Source organism: Euleptes europaea, chromosome 6 (genome assembly GCF_029931775.1).
Source record: "Euleptes europaea isolate rEulEur1 chromosome 6, rEulEur1.hap1, whole genome shotgun sequence".
NCBI lineage: Eukaryota > Metazoa > Chordata > Lepidosauria > Squamata > Sphaerodactylidae > Euleptes > Euleptes europaea.
In genome coordinates this window covers 57,659,872-57,683,385 of record NC_079317.1, presented here as the reverse complement: position 1 = coordinate 57,683,385, position 23,514 = coordinate 57,659,872, and the positions used below count along the sequence as shown (strand labels likewise).

Below are 23,514 nucleotides of genomic sequence, written 5' to 3'. Positions count from 1 at the left end.
GAATACCACTGTTTTAGATGTTTTTGGTCCATTACTTGAAGCAGGACACACAGTTTTTAAAAATTAGCTAACCACTTCTCGGGGAACCACATTCCATCTAGAAGGAAGGTAGTATAGTGTAGCTGTTTGACTGTAAGGTCAAACAAGGTCAGTTATATTAATATTTTCTCTTAGCTGAAAGCAGCTGTGGGAACCTACAGTCTGGATTGCAAATTAGCATTGAGGAAGTGAGATACTTAGCCCTCTCTGCCACTGTTTTTCTTATCAAAGTTGCTTCCTCTGAACCTGTTTTTACCCCATGGAGGTGAGGCAAAAAGCAACCCAGAGAAAATGATTTCATTGATAAAATAGGTGCCTCCTGCCACTATGCAAACTTCCAATCCAGACTGTAGCTTCCTGCAGCTGCTTGAGTAATCACTGTAACCTAACTTCTCCAGTAAAAAAATAGTCTTAGTATCATAGGTAGCTTGACCTCTGAAACTACCAGGTCAGTTTCCCAATTTCTGATTGCATTTGTATATGTTTAGGATGTGAGATCCATACATTATTACTGAAAGAGCATATTTACTTTGGTTTCACTTTCAGCCTGAAGAACTACGAGAAATTATAGAGAAAACCAGAGAGATGGAACAAAATAATGGCCATTATTTTGATACTGCGATTGTTAATTCTGATATCGATAAAACATATCAAGAACTACTTCGTTTAATTAACAAACTTGATACAGAACCTCAGTGGGTCCCATCCTCTTGGCTACGGTAAAAAGAACAGTTCCAAGGCAAAGGAGGCCTTGGCCAACGGAAGACTGGCTCATCCCTGACATTAGATAACAGGTTAAGCTCTAGCCCTCTGGGCAAAGGAGGATCAGTGCAAAGAAATCAAGCAAACAGAACAGTTCTGGTGTGATTTAGAATATAGGAGCTTTCACCATCTTTTGACCAGACATGGATGGTCTGAAAAAGCCACTACCTTTTTAAAAATTGTTTTGAGTTAGCCTTTAAATTAGATTTTCTGTTTAGAATTTTTGCTTAAAACTTGGCAGTTGAAGCAAGTTGTATGTGTACAATCCCTGATTGTTATCAATATTGGTTATTATTTAACACTGTTAACTTAATGATCTTGTGGACATGATTGTAGTTTGCAAACATACCTTTACAGAATATTGGATAGAGGAGTTAATCTGAATTCTCAATAGTATAAAGGGGCCACTTTGATCTGGGATTGCCCTGTTAGGCTTGAATTTGTTACTGGTAAAACATTCCATTATCTAATAGCACTGCAGTATTGAACACAAAATATGTACAATGTAAATATTTCAACTTTCTTGTCGTTATTTTGTAAATCAGATTTGACAGCTTATTAAATAACCCTAAATCTCACAGGACATGAATTATATATAAACTGATATTTTAGATGAGATATTTTTAAACTTATTGGTTGGCAGCCACAGTTATCCCATAGCACTGTAGAAAATTTTAGAAGGAAAAGGTTATATTTTTTATGAAAACAGACATTCTTATATGGATTTTTTTTAAAAGGATTTACTTCCTGATAATGTAAAATGTTTTTTATAACCAGGAAAACAGACTTTGGGATAATAAACATCAGAATATTTTCTTGTATTTTTTTATCCAGGTACAAAATGTCTCATGGCTGTTTGTCATGTAGGTAGCTAACTGGAGTAATTTAAATCAAGTTATTGCCCTTGATACTGTAAAACAAAATGAATAGTGAGAGAATGTGAATCGCTAAATTACAAACATGGCATGTTCTTTTAAAAAAAAAAAAAATAGAACCAGCATATCTCTATGTGCAATTGAAAATACCTTTGAAGGTTCCATCATTATGTCTATTACATTTATGAAGCATCTACAAGCGTAGCTGCTTTTTGAAATTTACTAGTTTTGTTGCTTCTTTTTGGTGGTATCCTTGAATGTGAATATTGTTTTCTTTGTTTTCAGTCATAGCTTATTTTTATACACAGTCATACACTGGAATTACTTCAAAATATATGAATATAACTAATACTGAAGAATTAGTTGTCTTTCTATGTTTTTCTGTAAAAGGTTCAATGGAACAAATCTAACCAAAATTGATACCTTTTTAGTTTTCACAGCTGAACATATTATTCATTGATGTATGGAGTGTGTGAAAGGCTTAGTTCTGACTTAAACTGATTGGAAGAATTTCACAAATGTTAGGAAGCTATGCCCCCACTGTAGGGGGAAGAGAAATTTGGAAGAACCCAGAGGCTCCACTCCTGTGTATGGTATACACATGGTCTTACACTGTAACAGATTTATAGAGATCACAAAATCACTCAGATGTGCCTCCATCCAATAAAGCCTTTGGGTACGTACGAGAGAGAAATAATATAGGATAAGTGGTGTGTCACTGCAAAGCATGCAAGTAATTATTTGCCTAGAATTCCAAGTGAAAAGAGGAATGCTTTGGTGGATTTTTTTAAAAAGGGATTTTAGTCACCAGCATCAAGACATTGTGGGCCAGTGCAGATGTAGTACATGATTTAAACATCAGAAATGGGCTGCAGGCTTACACATGCCTTTCCCTTCTCACACAGAACCTTAACCAAATAAGGGCAAGTTTATAAACTGGCATTTGAAACTGATTACAAACTTATTCTGGTTAAAGGTTAATCATGGTTAATGGTGGTACAGAAATGAAAATGTGTTTAAGGCTAGCAGACTTTGTGCCCAAGAGGGCAGGAAGAAGAGTGTGTGCAGGGCTGTGACCTTTTCCCAATTCTTGACAATAGTTAGGGTGGAAAGTGTTACATTTCTAATCATTTTGTTAGAATTTCCCAAGTGTTGGTATTGTTTGTTTTCTCTAAGAGATATAGTTCTGATTCATGAGATTTAAATTTTTAACTACTTTAGTCGCCATGCAAAAAAAAAAAGCTGAAAACTTTTATATATTGTAGGTTAAATGTGACATTGCCATTTGCATCTTGGTGGTAATCTAGGGTGAAATGCTGCAGTTGGCATCCCACACATCAGTACGTTAAGCAATAAAACTTTTTGTTTCTTTAATTACCACTTTTTGAATTCTTCAGATGACTTAAGATTTAATTGGAACGTAGTCTTTGAATGAACAAACTACCATGTGGTGTTAGCTGTTTGTTTCTTGCCTTTGTGAGGCCTAAATGTTCATATTGAGCTCAGGTTATGGAACTACAACATTTTGGTAGACTGCAGTGAAGTCTTAATAGGTTCTTTTAAAAAGACAAATACAGTTGAATTGAAATGTATCCATATTATATTATGGTATTCCATATTATAAAGAGCAAAAAAGTTGGGAAAACTTTCTCCTAGATAAATGGGGGGATACTTCCCTTGCTAATGGGTCCCTGTTGAAAACCCATGAATGTAATTGTGTTTAAATATGAAGAGTTAACAAAAGGCAAAAAACCTTGACCTATGGGGTAGTCCTAGGCTGTAGCTCATTACACTATTTTGAGATGTTAAGAACTGCACACTAATGTAAAAATGTAAAATATTTCTAGGCTTCAAATAAATCACTGTAAATTTATCTGTCGGGCTAATGTGTTTCCCTTGTTACCAGCATATAAGCACAGTGTTTCAACATGAAAAGATGGCTGCAGCAGAGCCTCTGTAGTGTTGTTATGAACTGTACCATAATTACTCCATAGTATACATGCATACTGCTGTGCTCACTGAATCAGCTAGTGATTGACTGGTACTATCAATATTTTATCACCCTCATCTTTGTTTGCTCCTACAAACATTTTCCCCACCACAAGAAGAAGAGTTGGTTTTTATACCCCAATGTTCTCTACCTTTAAAGAGTCTCAAAGCGGCTTATAATTGCCTTCTCTTCCCCCCCCCCCCAACAACAGACACCTTGTGAGGTAGGTGTGGCTGACAGACCTCTGGGAGTATTGTGACTGGCCCAAGGTCACTCAGCAGGCTGCATGAGTGGTGGAGGCTAATCTGGTGGATTTGTTTCCCCACTCCTACACATGAAGCCGGCTGGGTGACCTTGGGCAAGTTACTCTCTCAGCTTCGCCTACCTCTCAGGGTGTTGTGGGGAGGAGAAGGGAAGGTGATTGTAAGCCAGTTTGAGTCTCCCTTAAGTGGTACAAAAAGTCGGTATATAAAAACCAACTCTTCTTCTTTTCTTCATGTAGAAGAGCGGGCAATCAAACCCGGTTCATCAGATTACAGTCCACCGCTCTTAACCACTACACCATAACAATCATCACAAAAGGCACTGGTGGGGGGGCACAATGAAATGGGGAACAGAGTACAACTGCAATTCTTTCACAAATATAGGCTAACAATAGGGCCTCACTGCAAGTATACATTCAATGCTCTTCTTTCCCATGGTCTACAACTCATGCAACACAGGCACATGACCTAATATAAGGTGCTTGTAATGTGTACCTTGTACTGTGTAGGATCACTTACATTTTGGCAGCCAGTGATGTGGCATGGGGAAATTCACAGGATGTTAGGACACAAGGTAAATGATAAGGTAGAATCTGATGCAAAGAATCTTCCAGGTATTTCAGAACTTTTAGTAAAGTGCTTCCTTGCTCAGATACAAAAAGAAAGCAATATGGACACTGCTCATGTTGCACCTATTTGAGACTATAATAGACATCTTTGACAAAAATCATGAACACTAACCTATTTAGACACTGCTTCCTTTACTGATCCTGCAGCAGAGGCAAATGGGCTAGCAAATACAACATGAAACAGAAGTAGAACCTTCCTTACAAGGAAGATAAACTGTAACAAAAGATGCAACTATTACTGTTACTTCATTTACTAGGGTTGCAAAGTTGCAGTACCTGATTTCAACTGTGAACACAAAATAGGTGTACAAGCACTTCTGCCCACAACAATTTGGCAGTATGGAAAAAGGAGAGAGGGGAGTCTAAGAATAGCTGAAAGCTGTACAGAAGCAAAAGTTCCAGTTCTTCTGTGGCTGAAGAAATGGAATGGAGACAGATAATACGAACTGGAAATTATTCTGCTTTCGTGCAAGTATTCAATGATTAAAATGAGCTGTTTTCCAAACAGTAGAACCCTTAGATTAAATCCCGAGAGTCTAGATCACAGACTAATACACCAAATGAAGAGCCACATCATAAATAAGCACCACTGCAGGTCCAGAACTGTATCTCAATGAATCACTGCTCTGTCTCCTCTCACATCATCACAGATACACACAGCTATTCAAAGAGAAGATCTTCATCCTTGTCTTCTGCAAGCAAATTGGCAGGTTCGTGCTCTCCAGTAGCCCTTCGTAACTCTTGTTCTTTTTCATTTCTCTCTTTTATTATTTTCTTCTTCTCCTGGATCTTCTTTAACCTTTAGAGAGTAAATAATTCAAATAATTGATAGTTCTGATACATAAAACATTCACTACTGGCTTCCTTTTATGCAGAATATGTCCAGCCGTCAAAAACATTCTTGGGTAAGCCATGAGTTTAAATAATAGCATATAAAGCTTCAATTGAAACATTCTAAAACCAGGTCTCAGTCTATTTTACCTGTGATGCATGAGTAATGAAACTCTAATTTAGTAAGCACCCATTATTGTCTTTCCTATCTCCACCGATATGTTAAACAATAATGGTCTGTAACTCTAGGAACTGAGTGGTGAGCCAAAACAGGAGAGTGGGTGAATGTGTTATGGACATTTTCTCCCTTCGCAAAAGGTCCCCCCACTCCCATTCAGTTGATTTTCCAAAATGGGCACACAGCACTAGGCCAACCTTAATGTTTATCTTTCTGCGAGCTTTTGGCATTGGTTGCCCTTTTTTTTTTTTTTTGAACAATGTGCTGCCGTCCAAGAATCAGATCATTACTTTATCAAACAGATTTAATCTAAATGATGACATTATTGAGGGCAAATCAGACAACTAAGTTTTTGTACAAAAGGGTATCTAATTGGCTAAGTGGTGACCTCACTGTCTTCAGAAAGTCAACCAATTTTTTTAAAAAATGGTACTAACGAAACAGGTGACTAAAGTCACCAATAATGAGCCACACCACCACCAACAACAACAAAAACCCTGTTTCCACGCTAAAATTTAAATCTTGAGACAATCTGTTACATCATGACTCCAGTCATGACAAGGAAACTTTCAGTGGCATTAACTTTTTGGTCTTTTTCTTCAGTACAAAACTAAGCTTCATGTACATGCTGATGCACAAGGCGGCATGTGCAAAGATACTACTGTTTGTAATGAGAAATTTCTAGGATTGCAACGATACACATTTGTGCCTTAACAGTCCAGCTACAAAAGCAGCTGTGCTGTGTGAGTGCCAACTTTTATTTCTACATTAGAACCAGTTTCAAACTTTTGAAAACATACTAGACACAAGCAGCTCTTACTTACTTTCCAAACTATCCTCCACATCATTCCTACCACTACATATGGTCCTAAAGGATTTCGCATTTTTCATGCCTGTGCTTTTGTACAAAAAACAGAACTAGTGCTGTCATCATTTAGATCCTCTGAGCTGGTGTCTCCCCACATAACAGGATTGGCCAATAAAGTCTCAAACCACTGCTATCTTAATACCCTCGAAAACCAGAGCTCTTGCCCAATATCTTTGTCTTTCAGTAGGACAGCTGCACAATAACCACTTCCTACACTATACATGCTAGACCTTGCCAATAACCAGTCAAAAATCAGCTAACCACTTGCCAAAAACAGTAGTGACTAGGGGCTAAATGTGTCAGGAACTATTTAGATATACCAAACACACCGCTTAGTTGTTTCGAGTTTTTGGAATGGCTCATGTACAAGCCACCTACTTCTCCACTGAATCTTCCAGACAGTCTCACTGGTACAGGGTCATATAAAGAAACAGCAGGGTAAACCAGGCTGCACACTGATACAGGCAGCAATGTTGAATAACTCCCAGGACCATAAAAACTGGTGTCAGCTACTGTTGGGGGATCTGCATCTAACACTCTTAATTTCTCCACATAATCCCTCAAGAGGGACCACTTGAAAGAGAAAATAAATGCAGCCAGCATACCTTTTAAAAGAAGTAGCACTGTTCATCAGTACTACCTAGAATCAAGTTACCCTCCAATGATAGCAGATTTCACTGTGTTCTTGAAGGAATTCCAGTTAACAAATCAGACTAATAGAATTAGCTATAGTAATTTTGTGAGGCTGTGCACTTACAGACTCAACCTTTTTGAATGAAAAGACTACCAAGTTGCTCACCTGTAGAACTCTTCCCGCTCTCTCTCATCCAATTCGGTGATTATATAAGAGAGTGTACGTTCAATCCTGGGAATAATCACTATGAAAAGAAATTAGTAGTAAACATGAATATATCAGCATAAGCAGTACAGCCATGCAAAATGTTATCTTGGTAAGCAAGACACAAAAATGTAGCACTAATTAAAGAACACAACATTTTTGTTTGAATCCTAAGAGCCTTGCACTCTGACTTCACGCATATTTAAACAGATATGGTTTTTATCTTACTAAAATAATTTTTTCTGCTGTTAGTAGTCTAAGGACCCCACCCTAAGCCCTGGCCTGAACAAGCTTAGGACAGTAACTAAGCCCTACACCAGTATATCCTGATAACCAGCGTGGTGTAGTGGTTAAGGTGCTGGACCAGGACCTGGGAAACCCAGGTTCGAATCCCCACTCGTGCCATGGAAGCTTGCTGGGTGACCTTGGGCCGGCCACACACACTCAGCCCTGACCCTGGCTATTTGGATGGGAGACTTCCATGAAATACCTGGCTTGTGAAGGGGAGGCAGGCAACGGCAAACCATCTCCAAAAGCCTCTTGCCTCAAAAACCCTACTGGGTTGCCATAAGTCAGCTGTGACTTGACAGCAGGGGGAAAAATCAGCAGAAAGCCCTGGCAGCATTGCGCTGGTACCCACCAAAGTAGCTACTAGACTGGCATAGAACTGGGTAGTATCAGGGGCACACCATGGATGGCACAGGACTCAATCCGTTTCTTAAACCCTTCCAATCACAAGCATGCCCCTGACCCCAGTGAAAAATCAGACACTGAAAACCCTGGTGTCGCTAAAAAAAACCAGCCATAGGATGCCAGCTAGTGGCTGCAGCATAAAGATCTTAGAATAGGGATGCCTGTTATTTCATGCTGTAGTTAACCCTGCTGAGAGCTAATGTGGTATAGTGGTTAAAAGCGGCAGACTCTAATCTGGAGAACCGGGTTTGATTCCCCGCTCCTCCACGTTAAGCCTGATGAGTGACCTTGGGCCAGTCAGTTTTCTCAGAACTCTCTCAGCCCACACAGAGGCAGGCAATGGCAAATCACCTCTAAACATCTCTTGCCTTTTTTCCCTTTCTGTACCCCTTTTATATAAAAAATTTTAAAAATTAAATGTAGCATAACAGCTACAGAAAGAGAGCACTGAACTTCAATTGTCAAACTAAAGTCCTTCAGGCACTTTGTCCAGCTATCAAATCTCAGATGTCTTGCTCAAAGAGTAGGTTTCCCACGCATGATTACAGTGAAAAAGTTGAACAGTGGACCCTAGCATATCCTAAAGTAGTTGTGGAAAAGGGTGTCTTTCCTAACATGAGCTCCTTTTGGATTCCTGTCCTTTTCCCAAGAACTTGCTTTGAAATGGGACCCTCAGATACACCCTCTCATCACTACAAGTGATGGTATTATAAATGCACATTAGACCACAATCACTTCCTGAGATAAGGGGTAAATGGATGCTGTTTCTACAGTGATACTGTTGGTCTCTCCATATTGCCTGAGCCTACCTAATACAGCCAGCTGATGTTGAAGAGCATTTAAGCATCATCCCCATTCACTTACCATGTTCGATAGCGTTCACCCGCCTGTTCGTTATCTTGATGGCTTCATCCAAAGTAACAAATGAAGTCTATGGGATGCAGTACAAAACAACAAATTATTCATGACAAATTGGAACTCAATCTGGACTAAAGCATGTTGCCATAAATATTTGGGGGTTTTAATACCCAAAATAATAAAGTCAAACAGGCATGATAGTGGTCTGGTCATCCAGATGGCATTTTACATGCAAGCTTCCCAAAAGATATTTTGTACTAGAAATCCAGCCGTCAAGATTACTGGCTGGCACAGCCTTATGAGCACCAGACTTGTATGGGACTAGGATAGAACTGGTCTCACCACATTCCTACAATCCACTCCCAATGGTGCCTAGCACAATTAAGCTAGAATTGGGACGGAATACCTGCTCTGAAGCATTTTTTTAAACCCTTGCACAGATCAAAGAATCCTATAGCCTATGCTGCAACAATGGCCTGGGAGGGAGGAAGATTATTGTGCAATGTGTCTATGTGTACACAAATCTGAGCTCAGTGTTGTACCATCTAATAGGCAGACCCTAAAGATTGATGAAATTACGTTACCAGCAGGAGCCTGGTAAAACAAAATAGGAGGCTTTATTTGTAAGGTAACACCTGCTTTGGAAGTCAAGTCTAAGTCTGCAGCAGTGCCAGTCTATTTTTCCTACATAGCATAACCATGCCTACTCCAGGCCATACTGTTTCCACAGATCCTCAGATAACCTGCACCATACCACCCACTGACCTGTCTGGAAAACAGCACACATGCCCTCATAGTGCATTTTAGCTTTTATTATTGTGCTTATATCCTGCCTCTCTTCCACCATGGAAGTCCAGGCAACAAACATGGGGTTCCCATGGACATCACATCCAAGCACCAACCAGACCCAGAATTTGTCAGCTTCCGCAAGGTTGCCACATCATGTGCCTACTAATCATATTGTAGGACTAACTGCGACTAATCGGGTCAGAAAGGGGAACAGATACTAGAGGACCTCATTAAGAAATACCATTTTTTTTAAAGATTATTTTTTTAAAAGAATTGTAGTGCAGTTCCGTAGTTCTTTTGTTGATGCCCCAAAATGCATCGATACCAGAAATCCTTCTGATGGTCTTGTGTTGCCACCTACCTGCAGCGAGGCCAGTTCTACAAGGAGCTCTACAGCTTTGGCATAGTTTCTTTTCAGTTTTGCCAGTTGTTCCCCACCTCTGGCTAAACCGGTCAGCTCATAACCTGAAACAGTCAGTAAAAATAGTAGCTTCATGAAAAATACTGCAAAACATAGATCACCAGAGGAGGATGGTTCTAAGCACAGGAGAGATGTCTAGCCACTCATTTCAGCTTTCTGTTCTAATAAGTGGGGGACCTGCAAGGACTTGCGGAGACATCTCATTGTCTCATCCCTCCTCATATCCTCTTTCCTTTTCCCGAAAGCCCCCATAGCCTCTCCCCTTTTCCTGCTGTGTACTCTCCTTTCCACCCACCAGCCAATCTACCTTTAGTTGCCCTTCTTCAGCTTTCCTTCTTTCCCTCCCCCTGGCAGCCTCTCCCAAAGAAAAATATGACCCAGTTGCACTGGAGGGAACCCACAAAGGCATGAAGGGGGCACCTCACTCTGTCCTGAATCCCCTCTCCACACTATTTCCTCTTTTCCTTATCCTGGCAGCTCCCATAGTCTCACCCTTCCCTACTTCCTTCTCTCCTTCACACCCACCCATGTAATCTACTGTTTATCTGCCACCCATCTTATTTACTTGATTTATATCCTGCCTTTCTCCACAGAGGACCAAATGCATTTTACATCAAAGGCCAAAACACCCCCAAAAGGGCCCTGTCCCATCCCCCCTACCTTTTACTCACAGAAACCAAGCGTAGAATGCTGGCCAAACTGTTACGGTTGCCCAGCAACAGTTACTCAGGGTATTTATTTATTAAAGCTACAGGCACTCTTGATTGTTTTGGTTTTTTTTAAAGAGAGCCAGTATAGTGTAGTGGTTAAGAGTGTCAGACTAGTACTTGGGAGATCTGGGTTCGAAACCCTACTTGTGCCATGGGAGCTTGTTGGGTGACCTTGGGCTAGTCACAGTGTCTCAGCCTAAACTACCTCACAGTTTTGTTGTTCTGAGGATAAAATGGATGTGAGGATAATGATGTAACCTAGTTTGGGTCCCCTTTGGGGAGAAAGGCAGGGTATAAATGACAAATAAAATAACCATCCTTTTTTTTTTAGATTTCTCTGCAAACTGGAGGCATTTTTTAATGTTTGTTGAAACATATGTCCATCCACCACTCTCTGGATTTAAGTCTCCTCAGATGGGGTCACACTTCGATTACAATATACAAATGGGGACCCGTGATACTCACAAGGGGGATCCCTTCTCCCTCTAACCTTTATCCCACCCTCCATCACTGCCACTGAAAACAACCCATTGTATCAGAACTGATTAATATTTACAAGGAAGCTATAAAAAGCCCAAATAACTTATTGTCTTTTAATGGGGCTACACCGTGAAAAAAGGCTTCCAGAACTCTCGATTCAATATTGTTTAGTGTAAATGACACCAGAGATTTCTTGAGGATGGGGGGGCATCACTTCTTACTTACTGTCTCCTCCTTCTTGGTAATGCTCAAAAACTGGCAGGGTCACACCTGTAAAAGCCAGACAACACATTATACAAAAATATTTTACACCATCAACCCAGTTCTCTCTCATGAATCCTGAAACTGGATCCTTTTTGGGAGTTTAAGCAGTTGTTCTTTTAACCCAGCGACAACAGCTATCTGAAGACAGAAAACTGTGAAGGATTGCTCACACTGCTAAATGGAGAAACTCCACAGCAAACAGTGCAGTTTCAGACCACCCTGATCACTAACAGTTAGACCCTAGCTGGAAATATTGTGGGCTTTGGTACTTTTCAATATTTTGTGTTTCTCAGTCCAAAATTCTGCAATTGTACTGATGCAAGTTTGCTTCACAAATATGCACCACACAATTTGTATATAGTACAATTTTAGAAGTATCAGATGCATCATTGTTCTAATCTGTGTCCAGTTTGCTTCCCTGTCTGCTCTGTAAGGAAAGTGAACACATGAAGCCGACTTATACTGAATCAGACCCTTGGTCCATCAAAGTCAGTATTATCTACTCAGACTGGCAGCGGCTCTCCAGGGTCTCAGCCAGAGGTCTTTCACATCACCTACTTGCCTAGTCCCTTTAGCTGGAGATGCCGGGGATTGAACCTGGGACCTTCTGCATGCCAAGCAGATGCTCTACCACTGAGCCACAGTCTGGCTGTCATTCCAGTCTGTACTGTTCCATTCCAACTTAATGTTCTACCACATTGCAGAAGCAGACCTGAATGGCCACTAATTAGGAGAAACACAATGATCATATACTTATGCCACCATTTTAAACCATGTTACAACAGTTTAAGACCATTGATTTCATTCTCACTGAGATGACTCTGTTAGTCTCAAAAGTGTTTTCAACACTAGCCAGATCTTCACTGTATTAAAAAAGCAGTTCTATAAGGAAATATACTGAGCAATTTGCAAGAGAGAAGATACATCTTCCTTTTTCAAAAGCACAAAAGCACACTGTGTACATCCTGGTTGTCCTAGGAGAGAAATAAGCCTATAATTTAGTCACCTGCTACATTGTCTTTCTTGGCTCTGATCTTGACTTGAGCTTTGTTCACATTCTGAATCACTGTAGTACTGCAGGAACAAAAGAATTTTCATTTTGCAATTATCTTATGTGACACATCCCTTCTGTGACAATCAAGTAGTAATCAAATTTTTAGAATAATGAAACAATGATCCAGTTTAGGTATCTATCATCTTTAGTGCTAACAGATCAGTATACACAGTTTCAAACACTTAAAACCAAGCTCTGATATTAACTGTAAATTTAGAGGCACAGCCAACACTTGCTGGGTGGAAAGGTGAGAGAGCTTTTCAAACACATGTCATGTCAGCATGATGTTGAGGTTAAGAGCAGTGGACTCTAATCTGGAGAACCAGGTTTGATTCCCCACTCCTCCACATGAAGCCAGCTGGGTGACCTTGGGCTAGCCACAGTTCTTAGAACTCTCTCAGCCCCACCTACCTCACAAGGTGTCTGTTGTGGGGAGAGGAAGGGAAGGATATTGTAAGCTGCTTTGAAACTCCTTAAAGGTAGAGAAAAGTGGGGTATAAAACCCAACTCCTCTTCTTGTACTACTTCTTCAAAACTAGTGTCCAAGGTCGATGCCTCTGTTCTTGCACTTACCTCAGGGGATTGCAAGCCCCGCCAAAGGCACACTGCACCAGCAAGCCCCAAAGCTGAGGAAGTTGCCTGTCAGGTTGCAGCAGGGCATGGCGTTGGCAGAGTCTACTTGGGAGTCAGCCAGCTTGAAGGAGCCCAGCTGGCTCTCAGCAGCACGCTCAGCAGCAGAAGCCAACCCACCCAAGTTCCTACCAGAGATGACCTGAGACCCAGGGGAGCTCTGACAAAGTGGCAGGGAGAACAGGCAGCACTGACCTTCTTATAGGAGGTTGGGTGGGGCAACCAACTATTTAAATAAGTCCAGGGGGAAGGGCCAGTGAGCTCACCACTCCAAGAGAAGTTCAGAAGTGGTTTGCCATTGTCTGCCTCTGCATGGGCTGAGAAAATTATAAGAGAACTGTGACTGGCCCAAGGTCACCCAGCAGGCTTCATGTGAAGGAGTGAGGATTGAACCCAGTTCTCCAGATTAGAGCCCATTGCTCTTAACCACTACACCATGCTGTCTGTCTTGGTAGCCAGCTGGAAGAACTGGTTTTTTAGATGTGGAACTGAGCTGACACCTCAAGCACTGTATGGTAAAGAGGTTGTGCTACCTTTTTTATACATAAATGTAATAGGATTGACTGAAATGTATGGTTTTAAGATCCATCCAATTGTTGTCAGGTTTTTTCCTGAAAAGGATACTTTGGCACATGTGTTTTCATCCAGGCAGTGACCATGCCAAACCATGTGGATTTGAGGTCTTCTAATATGTCCTGACTGCTCAGGGGATGACAGCTTAAAAGAGTTAACAATGGCTCACAATACAACATAGAGACACAGAAGAAATTCCTTGAGAAATTGCTTCTTCTGTTAGAAGTCAGTTTTAACCCCCCTTATCCCTACTTATTTTTGCAACCCCTATTAAATGCTTTTTCTTCTTACAGAATTATCCTCTCCCTGTCTCTTCTCCACAAACAAAAATATAGTTTTGAAAGACTGATAGTTTACAAGTTTACTAGTTATTCTCCCCTCCTTGCAAAACAGAAACTACCAAACTACACTTATAAGCCTTACCTGAAATCTCCAGCTGTGAACTTTGCCTCAGCCAGTGAGAAAGCAGCTTCTCTCATCACCTCACCCATCAACATCTTTGTCTGCAATTGCAACAAGATACCAACATGGAGGCTACAACCAATAATGAAGACAAGTAGAACAAAACTCACTGTGTGACACTAGTCACAAACTGCCTTATTTAATAAAGCCAATTTTTTCCTACTAATGGAAACACATTAAAGGACTATTCACTTACCTCAATAATTTTCTTTAGAATCTGCCGGAATCGCAAAGTCAGAGCATCAGACTTTTTTTTCAAGAGGTTTCTGCCTGTCTGGGCTCCTTTCAAACGGGCCTTCATGATGGTCTGAGCCCTGCCAAATTCAGAAAGGAACAATTGATCCTATCACTTCATGCTATCAATAAAAGAGACATAAATGTTTCAGAAATGGGAAAAGACGCATTCCTGAAAGCAAGAGAAACTCAACTGTGTTCCCTGGTGGAACACTGAGTATATACTTAAGACACATGACAAGCAAAGATTCAGGATAAAGGTAAGTGTTTACCATTTGATGGCTACTTGCAAATGGTTATACAATGAAGCAGATTCTGTTCTGACTCCCTCTCTCTTCCAGTCATTGCAGGGAGTCAGAACAGTTGCATTACCATATGGTCAGACTCGACAGACAATCAGTTCCTCAAATATCACATATATAGCAGTCACCTCATCCTACGATTACAAGTAGCTGCCATGTGGCAAATCCGCTCTGTATATTTGACTTAGGCTGCAATCCTAAAAACACTTTCTTGGGAGTAAACCCCATAGAATACCATGGGACTTACTTCCTAGTAGACCTGTTTAGGATTGCTCCCTTGGCCAATTGGAAATTAGTTATATGTAACCACAAATGTTGGTGACAGCCCTGACCTCCAAGGAAAACCTTCACTGATCCTCCATTATTAACTTTGGGCCCCATTTAGACATGCTGGGCAAGGAAATGTCATGACAACTCCTGAAAGAGCTACAACATCACAAAGCATATTAAGGAATGCAACCCCAGCTTTCAAAATTCAGACAGCTTTTACTTTCCTGTACCAACTGGCTTGTACCACTGTTTACGTATTGAGACCTAATTCATTTACTAGCTGGAACAAGATTCTGTAAAACTGTGTGTGTTTAATAAACATGGTTCTGTTTACTATCAAGAATGACATATCATATTCAGCAAACACAGTTGCCCCTCCACACTCCACCTGAGATCAAGACAGGGAATGAAGCAAACATAACTCAATATTTTCATTCTCCTGCATCGCTGTGTTAGGTTTTATGTGGAAACCACCAATTTTCATTGCAACTATTTTTAAAAGAAAGAGTCAATATTAAATTCCTTATAGGAGATTACCTTAAGGAGAGATGGAGAGAGAGAGTAATCACTCTGAGGAAGTTCAGTCTTTCTCTAGTCATGATGAAACACCCTTCCTGCTTTTACAGTTTATTGGATAAATAGAATGTACAATACCTCTAGAAGGTCAAAGTCCCAGCCATGAAACAATGATGATACTGCAACATAGGCATTAATCAGTAAAACTAGGCTCATCTTAGAAACATTAAAAGATCACCTTCAGGTTCAAGGTCTCCAGCTCTCTTTAACTTTTTACAGGTCACAGACCCCATATCATGAATTGATGGGCAGTCTTTCAGAGAGGCTGACTTTGTGTATGCAGAAGTATTCCGTAAGACCAGAGTTAACAATGGCAGCCTGACTGATCAGAGTAAGTAAGTATCCTGCTAAAAGTATTCACGATTCTCAAGCATGATCTTCTACAGAACTAGGGAAAGGCACCTCATGCATAGAAGGATTTTGTGTGGTTGTTAACAGGTAAGTCCTGTATATCTAGGTATGCCTAAGCCCTCTGAAAACAGTGAGCTATGGTACATCTGTTTTTCATTTTGGATTATACTATATTTTGCTGTTGCCTTCAACTTGGAATTCTGTTTAAAACCCAAACACAACTGCTTACTATTCATTTTCAGTTTTTATCTTAATATTATTACCCCTACAATCCCAGGTTTTTGCACTGGGAGGAACATTTTAGCAAACATTTTCCATCTCTCTAATACAAATGCATTAAATCACAACTTTTCAGCACCCATGCTAAGACCCTTTCCAGGCACTTCATGTTCTTTAAGTATGATAGTCCTGTTCCATAACTGTCAAAGACATTTGACTACATGACAAAGCATTTGCTGTTTGGGCCTGGAAATTACTTGATTTACACTTCCTCATTTTCTTAACTTTAAAGGTCCTTCCTGCCCAAATGCATTTACTTGCCCTGTACATTGGCATAGGAGTCAGTGGTGGTGAAGGAATGCTCTGCTCCAATAGTAGTAGTCGCATGTACGGTTCTGAGCCCAACCAAAAGATCAGCAACTGAGCCACAGGCTGCCTACCCAATAACACACTCATGTAGGCCCTTTCCCCTGGTTCAGTATAGGAGTCACATATTTCATTTAACACAGCAACATCAGAGAGTAACAAGCACTGGCATCTACAAGAACTTCCCTGATAACAAAAATAATGTTATCATTTTATTCAATCTCTCACAAACTATAAACTAATTGGATATACCAACTATTGTAACTTCAACAACCTTGTCATATTACCTATTCCCATTACCTCCTTCATAACTCATAGTAGAAAAGAGCAAGAGTCCAGAAGCACCGTAAAGACTTTGTTTGTTAGTCTTTAAGGTGCGACTGGACTCTTGCTCTTTTGTACTGCTAGTGATAGACTAACACGGCCATTGTGATATAACTCGCACAATCAATTAAGTTCACAACATGGCTCCATATCTTATTCCCTCACTCAATAGGCAGATCACTGCTACCTCAGTTTACAAGATGGCCTGGCAAACTGAGGCACAGCAACATGCCCAAAGCCAGCCAGACGGTCCTTGGCTGTGCCAGGATTGAATCTGTGCCATGTCAAATCCTCTGCCCCATTCTGCAGCCTACCTCATGATGGAGATAGATGTCACGGACCTTCATGTGCATTTACAACACAGTATTTTAAGATAATTCACAGTGGGTAGCCGTGTTAATCTGTCTGCAGTAGTAGAAAAGGGTTAGAGTCCAGTAGCACCTTAAAGAATTACAAAAATATTTTCTGGCAGGGTATGAGCTTTCGTGAGCCACAGCTCACTTCTTCAGTATTTTAAGATGTTTGTAAAGTCATAAGATTTACAGATACTTTCAATCTAGAAAGGGAGCGCTGAAGAACATACTCTCCGATGTTTACCCCCACGGGTAAATCACCCAGAATAACTACTGTTCTCTGGTCCTATAAAGTCATCGGTTCTCGTAGGTTATCTGGGCTGTGTGAGCGTGGTCTTGGTATTTTCTTTCCTGACGTTTCGCCAGCAGCTGTGGCAGGCATCTTCAGAGGAGTAACACTGAAGGACGGCGTCTCTCAGTGTCAAGTATGTAGGAAGAGTAATGTATAGTCAGAAAGGGGTTGGGTTGAGCTGAATCATTGTCCTGCAAAAAGTGTCAAAGGTAATGTGCTAATCATTGTCCTGTAAGTATCAAGATAACATACCACACCCTCATTAGCACATTATCTTGATACTTACAGGACAATGATTAGCACATTACCTTTGACACTTTTTGCAGGACAATGATTCAGCTCAACCCCCCCCCCTTTCTGACTATATATTACTCTTCCTACACACTTGACACTGAGAGACACTGTCCTTCAGTGTTACTCCTCTGAAGATGCCTGCCACAGCTGCTGGCGAAACGTCAGGAAAGAAAATACCAAGACCACGCTCACATAGCCCGGATAACCCACAAAAACCGATGAACCGTGGCACTGAAAGCCTTCGGCAGCCAAAGTCGCCTCAGCCATGAAGAAGACCTGGCGGCAAAAGGATCCCGAGCCCACGGCAAGGGGAACCCGGCTGGTCTCCTTGACGCCCCAAGGACGGGCTCGGCCGCCAGGCTCGCCCACCGCGCAAGGCGGCGGAACCGCGGAGGACCAAGCGGGCAGAAAAGGGCCACTCACATCCGCGAAGGGAACACCTCGATCCTGTCCTTGCCCGACATCCTGCTCGCCGCGGCGGGGGGGGGGACGTCGCCCAAGAAACGCCGCCGGTTCCCCTTTTGCTGCAACAGAGGAGCCCGGTCACGTGACTGGTTGCCATGGGGCGCCTCCCCGGCGGGAAGGCGGAGTCTTTACCGGATGTGGGTGGTGCCAGGCCCTTCCTTCCTCCTTTAGCTCGGGCAACCACCATAGACAAGCGGAGAGAGAGAAGCCCCTCCAGGCAGAAGTCTCTATCAACGTATAAAACACTTGACTGAAATGGCAGCAAAGTGAGGTTATTCCCACAAAACTCTCTGCCGCAGTAAAAATTCGTTGCTTTTTGGGCAGCCGGTTAATGCGGCTATACCGCTCTGAAATGTATGGAATGGAATCATAGAGTTGGAAGGGGTCACCAGGGTCATCTAGTCCGACCCCCTGCACAATGCAGGAAATTCACAACTACTTTTCCCCCCCCCCCACATCCCCAGTGTATCTTTATCAAGAACTAGAGCAGGCTGCTTTCCGTGGTGATTACTCCAGAAGGGGAGTGGACACATTCATGGAGGAGAGGGGTATTCATGCCTATTAGTTAGAATGGATACTAGTCATTGCTGCATACCTATTCTCTCTAGTATCAGAGGAGCATGCCTATTATTTTGGGTGCAGTGGAACACAGGCAGGATGGTGCTGCTGCACTCGTCTTGTTTGGGGGCTTCCTAGAGGCACCTGGTTGGCCACTATGTGAGCAGAGTGCTGGACTTGATGGGCCTTGGTCTGATCCAGCAGGGCTTTTCTTATGTTCTTAAGGTACCTATATTAGTCTGTTGCAGTAAAAATAAGCAGGCGTCTCGCAGCAGCACCTAGAATTCGCTGGTCCATTGTCATTTAACACCGCTCAAATTTTTGGCGAAGCTAGCAACTCCTTTTTTCCTAGGACGAAAGTTGCTGGTTACTGCTGATGCCTCCCCCCCCACCACGAGAGAGGTTAAAGATGTTTGTAGATGGCACACGACACAAGTATTCAAATAGAGTAGCTTCAGATGCAAGAGTTCATATTCTTTTACATTAATGTCTTCTTTTTGTGTGTGGGGGTGTGAATTTTAATTGTTTTCAAAAAACTGAAAATACAGTGGTGCAAATGCAACTCCACAGCAGCTATTCCCATATAAATTTATAAGTATTGAAGCTGACAGACTATATCTATCATGATTCCTATTTTGGGAACCAAAAAAAGAAACCCTAGTTAACCAATAGTAGAAAAGGGCAAGAGTCCAGTAGCACCTTAAAGACTAACAAAAATATTTTCTGGTAGGGTATGAGCTTCCGTGAGCCACAGCTCACTTCTTCAGATACAGCTAGAATGTGAATCCATCTGTCTTTAAGTAGAGGAGAGTGAATTCAGACAAGCATTAGTATGTTAATGTTAACAGTATGTAAATGTGAATAGCAGGCGTTCTGGGATTAGGTGTGGTATGCAGAAGAGTCTGTGATGTCCAGGGGAGAGATGGATGTGGAGAAATCAGCACTGGTAATGATTGTCTTGTCTTCTGTAAAGCTGTATTTTCTCCCAGACCCAGTTTGGTTTGGAGGAGCAGCATATAAAGCACCTTACCGAAAGAATGGATGAAGAAAGGGGTCCCACTGATAAATTATACTGATGTAGTTTGGTTTTTAAAAAATTATATCCCACAGCTCTTTGCTCAACGGACCTTGATGTGGTTTTGTCCCATTAAAAAATACGTGAATGAAACGAAACAAAACATTAGTGCAAACAAATGTTTTAGCTGCAGAATGTAAGTTAAATAATAAATATAGTACAGTGATGAAAGACTGTCCAGATAAGATGGGCTGAGCAAAGACCCGTGTGTCATTCTAGTTAACCAAGTGATGGTTGCGAATCCACCCCGTTTCTTCCACTCTTAGCCTTGCACAGCGAGAGTTCGATCAACACAGGAAACGCAGGGACGCCTCTCTCACGCTCTCCCGGGTGAAGTGACGTATGTCCGCTCCCAATCTTCGGGAAGTAGGAAGAGGCGGGGCGGCGCCTGCGCAGTGTCAGGTGGGGCGCATGCTGTGGTCGTACCGGATAGGAGCCGTCGGTCGGGGACTCAGCAAAGAGCTGCCGAGAGCGAGCGGGGCCTGCGGAGCGGCAGGTAAGCCGAGCGGCAGCGGCTGGCCTGGGCGTCGGCCGTCTCCTCTTTGGGGGCTGGGAGGGTGCCCGCTGGCGAAGCCGGCCTGGGGCGGCCGGGGAGGGGGGAGGCGTTTTGGCCTGGGGCCCCTCGCTTGGCGCAGCCGCCATTCGTCCCACGGGCGGGTCGGGGCCGCGAGCTGATGGGGAAGCCAGGGCACCTTTCCTCGGCGAAGAGCCGCCTCCTGGAAGCAGCTCCTGAGGCGAGTCCGCCGGGCCTCTCGGGAAGCACCGAGTGTCTCCTCGAAGGACTTCCCTTCGCCCTGTAATCGGGCAGCCAAAGGATCGATGCAGGCACTCCGTGTAAACGTGTCTGTTGTTGAGAACGTTTCTGTCGAAAGATGGTCTTTGGTAGGTAATTTGTCCTCCGTGAGTAGGCTTCCTCCCCCCGCCCCAAATAATCCTCAAGAAATACTAAAAAAAAAAAAGGTAATTCACAGTGGGTAGCCGTGTGAGTCTGTCTGCAGTAGTAGAAAAGGGCCAGAGTCCAGTAGCACCTTAAAGACTAACAAGAATATTTTCTGGCAGGGTGTGAGCTTTCGTGAGCCACAGCTCACTTCTTCAGAAAGCTCATACCCTACCAGAAAATATTTTTGTTAGTCTTTAAGGTGCTACTGGACTCTGGCCCTTTTCTACTAAAAAAAAGGTAAAGGTCCCCTGTGCAAGCACCGGTTCCTTCCTGACCCATGGGGTGACGTCACATCCCGACGTTTCCTAGGCAGATTTTGTTTACTGGGTGGTTTGCCAGTGCCTCCCCCAGTTATCTTCCCTTTACCCCCAGCAAGAAATACTAGCCTTCTATTATTACTTCCATATTTGCAACTGTGTTTTGTTTTTTAGGTGCACAAAGAATAGTGTCATGTCCCGTTCCTCCCCCCCTCCAATTGTTGGGTTAAATTCAGTTTTTTGCAAAATAAGGTTTGGCTTTGTTTTACTCTGTGCTGGGTTAATTCTTTGTGTGAAATGGCAGGCTCCTGGAATAATAATTTGATTTTATGATGACTGCGATCTTTAAGCTGTATAATGACAGACGGATGAAAAGCATTCTTTGAATGGACACCCCCCCCCCCCGCAAATATTGTGGGGATTTTATGAGAAGCCTGTTCAGTTAGAACAGCCTATCTGCAGTAGATAATTAATCAGTGGGTACATTCACATGGATCCCTTATTCCTCATACTGACAGGAGCTGATTGATAGTCATGTTGTCTTCTGTAAAGCTGTATTTTCTCCCAGACCCAGTTTGGTTTGGAGGAGCAGCATATAAAGCACCTAATCGAAAGAATGGATGAAGAAAGGGGTCCCACTGATAAATTATACTGCTGTAGTTTGATTTTTTAAAAATTATATCCCACAGCTCTTTGCTAAATGGACCTTGATGTGGTTTTGTCCCATTAAAAATACGTGAATAAATTGAAATAAAACATTAGTGCAAACAAATGTTTTAGCTGCAGAATGTAAGTTAAATAATAAATACAGTACAGTGATGAAAAACTGTCCAGATAAGATGGGCTGAGCAAAGACCCATGTGTCATTCGCCATACTTGTGTGGGTGGTGTAGGTGGGCTACACATGATTTCCCTTGTGCAGTTTCCCTCTCAGTAGGCAATTGTTGCTGTTTGATGTGCCTTTTGGGGTGTGTTTGTGCCAGTGTCATGTCCACATATTGATATGGTGACTTAGATTAATAGGGGATGTCTCCAGTTTGAGTATTGTTTCTGTCGTTAGTTCTCGAGCTGGCCATAAACGAGCCACTCTTTGCCCTCATTTCAATAGAACTTTTTTTAAATATTTCAGTAACAAAGTGTGTGATGTCCTTTGAACACAACACAACTGCTAATTATTACTACTGCTTGGAATGTCACTGGTGAAGTGCGATTAAGTTTATGTTTAAAACCTTTATGTACCTTTGTTTCTTCTTCTATATAAAAGTAACATAGGACTGGTCATGTGCATTCACGGAATGAGTACTAAGACACATGTCTACAGTAATGCCCTGCCATTTGGGGGGGGGGGGGTTCTGTATTTATATGCTGTGTGCTTTCCCTTCCTACCTGAAAACATATAGGGTTGGATCCTATCTAAAATTTCCATGTACGGAAGGAGGGAGAATTGTCACCAATTGTCACCAATTGCTCCCTCCTGTGGCAGACCTCCATCTCCCCCACCCACCTATTTTTGGGGATCCCCATCCCCAAGGAGCAGTAATTTGGGGAACATTTGGGACTGCGGTGTTGAGAAGAGGCGGCAAAGGGTTTCCTTTGAAATATCTGGTGGTATCCAAGCCGTAGTTTGTAGCTAATATGGGAAAAACAAGGGCTAACCTCACAGGGAAGGGGGCATGGCACCCTACACCACTTAATTTTAAAAAATCTTTAAAACTGCCTTAATTTGGAAAGGTATAGCAAAAAAATTTAAATAAATGAAGAGCCAGTAGGTTGTACGGAGCCTTCCTGTCATTTAACTTAGTCAAAATAACGTTTCAAGTTTCTTACATATCCTTGATTTCTGAAAATTTACCTATGTTTAGCTTATTCGATTTATACTCTGCGGTTTCCTAGCAAATATTTGATACACAGTGTGATACACATTTGTTCGCATTACTTGTTCTTGCTCTTTTGGGAAATTATAGTACTTCCCTCCTTTCCCAGGCACAACTTCCTTGTGTCTTTCAGCAGTTTGGTCTTTCAGTAGCTTCCAATATGTACCTCAAACCTGAGAAACAACATTTTTCCGAGTATAACTCTCAGATCATAGACTCAGAGTTAGAAAGGGCCATACAGGCTATCTAGTGTTATATTTGCAGGTCTCATGGAGGACTGCTGGGGGGGGGAGTAGAGAAAGCTCAGTTGGTGCCGTCTACTGGTGGTGTGTAGGATTGAATCCCTTGTATTTTGATTAGCTGCAATCATTGCTTCGTTAGATTTTATGCTCTCTAGTTACATCTGTTAATGTTGTTTTTCACAATTGTGTGAAGTGTGATACACAGCTTCAGAATGTAAACAAGTAAATGTTGCTAATCATTCTTTTAATCATGCTGTGGTTTTGCTGTTATTGACTAAATTAAATGCCTTTCTTTCCCTACCCCATTATTGCAGG

The 23,514-nt window shown here is 42.0% G+C and overlaps 2 protein-coding genes across 2 annotated transcripts in view; one reads left to right on the top strand and one right to left on the bottom strand.

The window, feature by feature from the left end:
- Positions 1-840, top strand: part of PALS1 (protein associated with LIN7 1, MAGUK p55 family member) — a 39,888-nt gene extending 39,048 nt beyond the window's left edge. The window contains exon 13 of the mRNA XM_056851708.1: positions 586-840. Within this exon, the coding sequence (XP_056707686.1) occupies positions 586-762 (177 nt within the window). The 3' untranslated portion in view covers positions 763-840. The remainder of the gene's footprint in view (positions 1-585) is intronic.
- Positions 841-5,070: 4,230 nt separating this feature from the next.
- On the bottom strand, positions 5,071-18,285 carry ATP6V1D (ATPase H+ transporting V1 subunit D). The gene is made up of 9 exons (XM_056851077.1): positions 18,212-18,285; positions 14,404-14,521; positions 14,169-14,248; positions 12,495-12,562; positions 11,450-11,494; positions 9,975-10,078; positions 8,831-8,897; positions 7,235-7,313; positions 5,071-5,357 (listed from the first exon to the last, which is right to left on the bottom strand). The coding sequence occupies exons 1-9, from the start codon at positions 18,250-18,252 to the stop codon at positions 5,219-5,221; spliced, it is 741 nt and encodes a 246-aa protein (XP_056707055.1). The 5' UTR covers positions 18,253-18,285; the 3' UTR covers positions 5,071-5,218.
- Between the last annotated feature and the right edge of the window lie 5,229 nt (positions 18,286-23,514).

Excerpts from the sequence above, each read along its gene's own strand:
- ATP6V1D (XM_056851077.1), bottom strand. The coding sequence starts at position 18,252 with ATGTCGGGCAAGGACAGGATCGAGGTGTTCCCTTCGCGGAT. Across the intron at positions 14,522-18,211 it reads GAGGTGTTCCCTTCGCGGAT|GGCTCAGACCATCATGAAGG; the intron begins GTGAGTGGCCCT and ends TGAATTTGGCAG. Across the intron at positions 8,898-9,974 it reads TAGAACTGGCCTCGCTGCAG|ACTTCATTTGTTACTTTGGA; the intron begins GTAGGTGGCAAC and ends TGCATCCCATAG.